We start from the raw sequence: 7547 nt of genomic DNA on the forward strand, positions 1-7547 counted from the left end.
GGTGGTGGTGGTGGAATTGTCCCTCAAACATTTTCTGTAATGTGGGCAAGATGGAGCTGATCCACTGTTTTTATGACTCTTATTTCATGATTTTAAAAGATCTCTGAATTAATTCTGTTTAACTTCCATATTTTCAATTCACACAACATGAACAGATTAAAATAGTAATTCCTCTTTGAAAACAAAAGTCCAACTAAAGCCTGTTCTACAAGCATGCCTCATCACTGCTTTGATCTTCTGTTTGCCCCTTTCTATGCTAGATTAAATATTAACGAGAGCCTGAAATCTATTAATATACTTTAGCATATGTTGGCAATTTCTCAGCCTCAAGGGCTTTATGCACTGCTGAATGTCAAAACAACATTCTAAAGAAACTTATCATTATAAATCTTGCTTCCTTTAAAGTTCTTTTCCCAGTCTGTTTCTAATAAGGCCGCAAATCTAGTCTATTCATATGATGTTTTCCTTCTCCTCCTCATCTCTTCTCCCTTTCTCCATCTCCCCCTGAACAAAAGCCAGAGGAGAGCAGCAGGAGTACAGACTGTTTTCACAGCCACAAAATCAGCAGGCCGGCGATGGAGAGTTCACAACACATGAAAGGAAACTCATGTAAGAACACATGCATCTAAGATAGTCAAAGCCATAACTAAGATTTCAGTGTTTGGCTTGCAAGTAAAGGAGGGTGGAACTCATGGCTCAGACAAAAAAGGGACACCAAAGGTCGAATGATATCATCCTGCTTTTTCATCAAGAGAGAGGAGGAGACTTTAAATTGTATTTGTAGTAAACCTCATTGTTTGTAGAGGACGTGTTTCCTATATACAAACAAATTAAAGACAGTAACAAAAATTGGCCAGCCCTCTTGTGTGCTATTTAAAGCTATGGCCATCTAGCCCTAGGAAGTCTAATATTTATGCTATTCTCCTTCAGATTTCTTTTTTGGCTTACCAGTGGGCTCCCTGGGTAACCTGCATGACAAATGGCTCCAAGTGAGTGGAAACTGAAGAGTCAATATGAGGGCAAATTAAAAAAAAAAAATAAAATCAGAAAACCATGATTTCCTTTGATGTAAATCAAAGAACATTTTTACAATAAAGCCCTTAAATTTCTTATTTAGCTGGGTTTTTTTTTTATTTTATTTTACATGCATTTGGTGTTCCAGTCTTTTTCAGTGGTTCATTATTTCTAATGTCTCTAAATGGTTTTAGGTCATGGAAAACTGGTCATTCAAATTCGAGCATACAGCATGTAGGTGGAAATGGGATCCAAATATCTCAGAGTATTGCAGTAGCACAAGGTGTACTTTCTGAATAAATAAAACAATTCCCAAGCAATTGACTTACACTGAAAACTGCCATCACCTCCCTGCTGTCATTTTCCAGAAGACGGAGCCGCCCTCTGAGCTGTCTTTGGAGTTTGGGGTCAGGACATCCACTCTTTTGTCTTACCATCGTTAACTTCAAGGAGATATCTGGAGAAGGATATCCATTTACAGTGCTACAAGTTTTGTGAATCAGCTTTGGAGAAACAGAAAATCCCTCAAGAAATCATAGAACCCACATTAAGAACTATTTTTTCAGCTCCAGAGACAGACACACAGAAAACTGACCCACCGCATGCTTCTTTTTCATTTTTGTTATCCAGTAGAGATAGTAGCCTAGCATTAAACACAAGATTTTTTCAGTTGCATAATAAAGGCTACAGATGTACAAAGGAGGGTGATGTGAAAGTCTGTAGAAATCTGGGGAGACAACTGTTGCACTTGAGGATGGAGAAGAGAGAAGAGGAAAAAAGCAAGCGGACTGGTAATTTGTCAAACTAGACAGCTCTACAGACATTGAGAACATACCCAGATTTCCAACTATCCTGTGCATATTTTAAAATCCAAGGCAAAGAGGTACTGGAATTGCAAAAAAACCCACGAACAAACCAAACATGGATAGTTCAACACATTACAACAACTCTTCATGGTAATCTTAAATTCATGATTATCTGATATGTCACCCCCACTACTTCAGAAGGCTTCTATACATTGAATATTGAAAGAGCTGCTTCTTAGCTAAGCTGGTTGAGTAGTACCAACCAAGATAAATAGTCTAACTAAAAGCTCGCATACATGATTTCCCCAGCACCTCTGAAAGAAGCTAGATACCTGTTCTCAGATCCTGACATTTGTTTATGAGAAGCTTTTAGTACAGCTAAAGGTACAGTTTCAGCTATCTTCTCTCAGATAAAGAGGACCTTTGATAAAGCTGCCTTCATTCTGCATGCCTGTTAATTTAACTCAATAACAGTAAATCATATTCATAAGTCTTCAGATACCCAGATGGGTACACATAAGCCAATAATACCCACTCAAGTAGAATTCCAGTTGCAAGTGTGTAAACAGGTCATGCTTCCAGCAATAAATGGGATTGTTTTACATCCAAAATATTCAATATTCCACCACCTCTGAGTTTCCACCACCTTTTAATCAGCTAAAACAGATATTTTTCACATTCTAGTCTAATATGCTGCATCTTAGTCTGTTTTCAGAGGGTTTCCTATGTCTCCAGGAGCTTTATGATGACTTGCATCTAAATTACTCACTACTTTAAGGTCAGAAGGGTGGCTCAGAAATATAAAGCATCGTTACTGAATTACAAGACCTCTCTGTTTAAGCTGTGGTCATATAGTCAGTTGTTAGTACAAAGAACACAAACTACAGTCTTTGAATGTTACTTGGATCTCCGTTAGATGACAGTATTGTTGACCTTTTCATTTTACCTGAAGCCATAAAAGATACTAGCACAAAGGAAGACTATTACTTTAAAATCTAAATTTTTGTTTTACATAATCAAATCAATTCTAAGTTAAACTGTGTTTCTACAGTTACATATTTAAATCTTATATAAAAGTTAATTGATCTGAAATAACAATTACATTGAATTAGAACAACTGAAATATGGCTGCTTTTCCAAAAAGAATTATTAATAATGCCTCATGGAAATGAAACATGGTCCAAAAACCCATTGCACCTATGGTAATCTTCCTGTCTGCTTCTGTGAGCTCTGAGCCATACCCCCAGTTAAGAACCACCCAAATTCTGTACGGAGTGAGACAAACAGGTACATAAGCAGAAATAATTTAACTACAAATAACCATATGCCTGAGGGAGACTGTCTACCACTGATGTGATTTGTCAGGTCAAGTCAGAAAGCAGAGTGCATCCCACTGTTGTTTTTCAATGGTTATTTCTCTTCCTCCACAAGCAAGAGAAGGGAAATGTGAGTAGACCCTCAATTCACAGAGCAGGCCATGAGCCCTCCGGAAGGGAAGCCTGCTGTACCCTACTTGCTGAAGAGCTGCACTCAATTGCAACTTCATTGAAAATACAGCATTAAAAAAAACCCAAACAACCAACCACATAAATTGAGACTTGGAAAGGCCATAAACTTAAAAAATAAGACATTTGAAGAATTGAAACCCATACATAAAATAAGCAATGAACTCTTTATTTGCTTTCCTTTTTTCTCCCTACAATATAGTCCATAAATTGTTTCTAGTTTTTATAGCAGTTCTTCTCTTTCTATGAGAAATTCGCAACAAATCTTATGTAGAAGTTAGACACTTCACGTTTGCCATGAAGTATGTTACAAAGCTGACAGGATTGATGACTGCAAATGTTGCTGACGTAGTTGTCTCAATTTAAAAAGTAAGCAGTGAGAAAAGCATTATAAGATACGATGGAAGAAAATGCCTTACCAGTTGGAAAATTCTCTGCTTGACTGGGAAGGGTCCTTGAACTGATGTTCGTGCATTTTTCACTTTGAGAACACTCTGTTATGATAAATGAAAGGAATGGTGAAGGAAGTGCATTTTCTAAGTCCATATAAATCACACTGAAAGAAAACCCCAAACATCCCACACTTTCAAAACATTTGATGCATTGAATAATCACTAAGAGAAAATAAATATTTTTTCCCCTTCCTGCTATATAATTCCCCAAACCCACAAAAAGTATCTGCAGACCATTTCTCTCCTGCTGTGGAGGAAGTTAAATCTTGATTTCATTATTTTGATGTGAAGCTTCAAGATGTGGGAGAATTGGTGGAAAGTTAGCCTCGCAGGAAACTGAAGTCCCATTTGGGAGGGAGCAAGGATCAGATTTCATTTTCTCTTCCCTTGCACCTATACTAAAAAGTGGCCTCCACTGAAGCTTCAATGGTATAAATTTGCAATTATTTGAGTGCCTTGTACCAGTTCATACATGGAGAGAAATAATCCTTCTCTGTATTTGTTACAAGCTTAATACTTGGGAGGAGGTAATATAAAAACAAGTGATTTGAATTTTTTTTTTAAAAGTAACAGAAAATAGGTATATTTCATGTTAATAGTAATCTGTTTTTTTTCTCTTTTTGGCCCATGTTTCTTCCACTCCTTTTGGAAATGATACATTTTCATACTGAAGAAACACTCACTCCAGCCAATTCCCTTTGCAAAAAACAGTGAAGAAAAGGCTTGATATTTCTAAGAATAAGAGTGGGATCTTTGATTTTTAGAAGAAAATTTGAGGCAATTTTCATGTATCCTAAGACATTTTCCTCTGCAGGTCTGCTTTTAAGAAAAAACTTGTAATATAGTAGGACATGGTGATGTCTGTGTCTTCTGCATCTTCCCTTGAGTGCATCTATTGATGTTACAAGAACAAAGTCATGCAAATAAATGATACATAAACACAGAATTTTCCTACTTCAGAAAAAAAGGCAGTAAGCCATAAAAACATTAACTTTAAGGTGAATTATTAGTGTATACTAGAATTAGAAATTGCAGTTTCCAAGCACTTTGGTATTTGTCGGGTTTTAGTTAGGTGTTTGACAGGGGTGTTGGTGTTTGGTTTTTTTTGTTCAATTTTTTTTTTTAATCTGGACTCAACGATATTTGTTTTTAAATAGAAATTTGACAGTAAGTTCACTGCAGTGTAGGCTGACTGTATTTAAGGAACGTTATAAATTTAAGTTCCCCACAGCTTCTGGGACCATTCTTAGCTGTAGTTCTGCTTTTTGTTGTTTTAGTCAGAAGTACAAACAGATGAATTGTCAAAACTTCAACAACATGTTATCAATTGCTTTGATCATCATTTAACAGTGGATAAGGACAATTAATTAGCATATGGTTTTGATATTTGAACTTGCTGTTACTATTATTTTGATATTACAAGATAGGGACTTTCCTTAAAAGGCATTTATTGATACATGAATATCCAGTGGGAACTATTTTACTTAAAAACTAAGCCTAATTTCTAAGACTTTTAAGAGAAAGCAAAAACTATGAGCAAGCATTTTATTACTTGTAAGAGTTTAATTAAAAATAATAGTTTGCTATTAAATTGGAGCAATAGTATAAGAGTTACTATAAACACATTTTAAACATTGAGACTGTTTAAAGTGCTATCGTTAGATTCAGAGACCTCACATGAGCTCCATGCCCAATTCCTAATTAATAGTATGTCTTGCATACTTCTTGGCAAGCTAAAGAGAAACTTTATACTGGCCTGGGATGCTTGTATGCAGTAGTCTTTGATGTCAGCAGAGTTGCACTTGTGAACAGAAAGACATTGTCTAAACCATAGAACATATGATTTAAAATGAAATAATTTTTCCTGTGATTGCTTGAAGTATTTTCACATTCAGAAAGCTCTCGGGCCTACTATAAAGTAAGAGCCTGGCCACTGCTTTTGAGACACAGCCACCTATGCCACTCCACTCTTCCACCTAAAAAGGGTTTCCCACTTGCATGTTTTTACTGCATGAATTATATCTTCATTTGCAGAAAAGTAAAGATAGTATTGCATCTTTTAAAGAAAAACAGAAATCTAAGAATTTTATTAAAATGGAAACATGCAGTCTAGCTCATCTTTGCTTCTGAATCTTAGAGATTATAGCAAAAAGTGATAAACAAAGAACTTATATTTCAGTATTCTGGCTCTTGGGTTCTGATAATTTTCATCTCAGCGTATTTTAGTAGATAATCCATTTGTCCACCCAAAGCGAATTTCAATATAGATCACTTAATAGTCAAATCTATGCAGCATTGCCATGGAGGAAATATAGCTGTTTGTTTTGTCGCGTTTAACAATTGTAGATGTATTTCAAAAAACAGCTTAGCTGAAAGACACATGACAGTTCTCTGCTTGTGCACAGCAAGCTATGTTTAATGAACACAGTAATTTAAACCCAAAGAAAAGTCAAGAGCAGAATGACCAGGCTATATTGATCAAGGTCTTACCCATTTGTTCTTGCAACGTGTCCATCCTGACTCCATCCCTGCCAGTGCTGATGGCAGCATTGGCCTCCACGTGTTTCCAGTCAGACTTGCACTTTCCCTGCTCCATTTCTTTCCTCTCCAAGTTCCTGTCTTCCTTTCCCTCTAGACCAGGGATGACAGCATTAGTGCTGAGCATGGATGCCTGCTGCTGTCAAACTCTCCATATTTCGCAAATCCTCACAGCGATGCAATTATCATCATGAAAAAAAAATCTGAGGGGGAAAAAAAAAAATCAATAATATATTTTTAAAAGAATACATGCATATCCCTCTCCTGTAGGAGTTATTTTTAACTGTAATATACATTAAAGTATTTGCTTTAGACTACTTTCAAAAGTATTGTGTAACACCCAAATTCATTCCAGAAAAATCTCCTACAATCAGGTGGCATCGCTGCTTTAGCAGCAAAGCAATAGATTTGTCTAATAGCAACAATTCAAAGCCTGAAGTGAAATGTACTTGTGCCTACTGCTAATTATTCATTCTTGGCCAGTTTTCATGCAAAGCCTCCAAAGGATAGTATTATTCACATTAACAGAGGCAACGCAGGGGAAAAACGTCATTTTCTAAAGATGACAAGAATAGAATAGGTACTGCATGCTTAATTCAAACAAGCAGGAAGGTTTTTTTTATAAATTCAGCTGAAGAATGAATCCTCTGTGGGAACCCACAGTGCAGGAAGACTGGTCTGCAAGGATCCAAAGATTTCTTTGCAGTAAAGCAGAAGAGTGATCTACTGAAGTTAGAGACTGAGTCTGGCAGCAAGACTGTTATTTGCATGAACATCAGGAAAAAAAAAAAAGTAGAAATAGAGCACAAGTAGTTGCAAGTTTCAGTGCTCCCTCTGCAGTTACTGAAGTGAGACATCCTGCAATCCCATTTCTTGGGCATAAGCTACTTGAGCTTCAGAAAAGTGCAGCTAGACGGTCAACCAATGAATCCACAAAGGATGCGACTCATGTAGCCAGCACATGCCTTACTGATACTTAGACCCTTTTCCTCAGTGGGCTCTCACATGCCTCTTTGATTGATTTCATAAAGAAACAAGATAGATTTTGCTTTAGTCTTGTCACTTGGACTTAATCCAAATTCCTCTGTGCTTGCTCCAGCCACACTCATTAACAAGCTACATTCATTATGAGTATAGAAACTTGTAATCTTTGTGAAATTTTCTCTTTCATTTGTTTTCCAGGAGAAATTGGTTAAAACTGAAGGTATTGATGCAAGATTACTTTGCTCTGC

The 7547-nt window shown here is 36.5% G+C and overlaps 1 protein-coding gene across 1 annotated transcript in view; it reads right to left on the reverse strand.

The window, feature by feature from the left end:
- Positions 1-6442, reverse strand: part of SH3TC1 (SH3 domain and tetratricopeptide repeats 1) — a 26962-nt gene extending 20520 nt beyond the window's left edge. The window contains exons 1-3 of the mRNA XM_009697904.1: positions 6268-6442; positions 3745-3819; positions 1344-1471 (exon numbers count right to left, since the gene is read on the reverse strand). Of these exons, the coding sequence (XP_009696206.1) occupies positions 1344-1471; positions 3745-3819; positions 6268-6442 (378 nt within the window). The remainder of the gene's footprint in view (positions 1-1343; positions 1472-3744; positions 3820-6267) is intronic.
- Positions 6443-7547: the final 1105 nt, after the last annotated feature.

Source organism: Cariama cristata, unplaced genomic scaffold (assembly GCF_000690535.1).
Source record: "Cariama cristata isolate BGI_N322 unplaced genomic scaffold, ASM69053v1 scaffold22323, whole genome shotgun sequence".
Classification (NCBI taxonomy): Eukaryota; Metazoa; Chordata; class Aves; order Cariamiformes; family Cariamidae; genus Cariama; species Cariama cristata.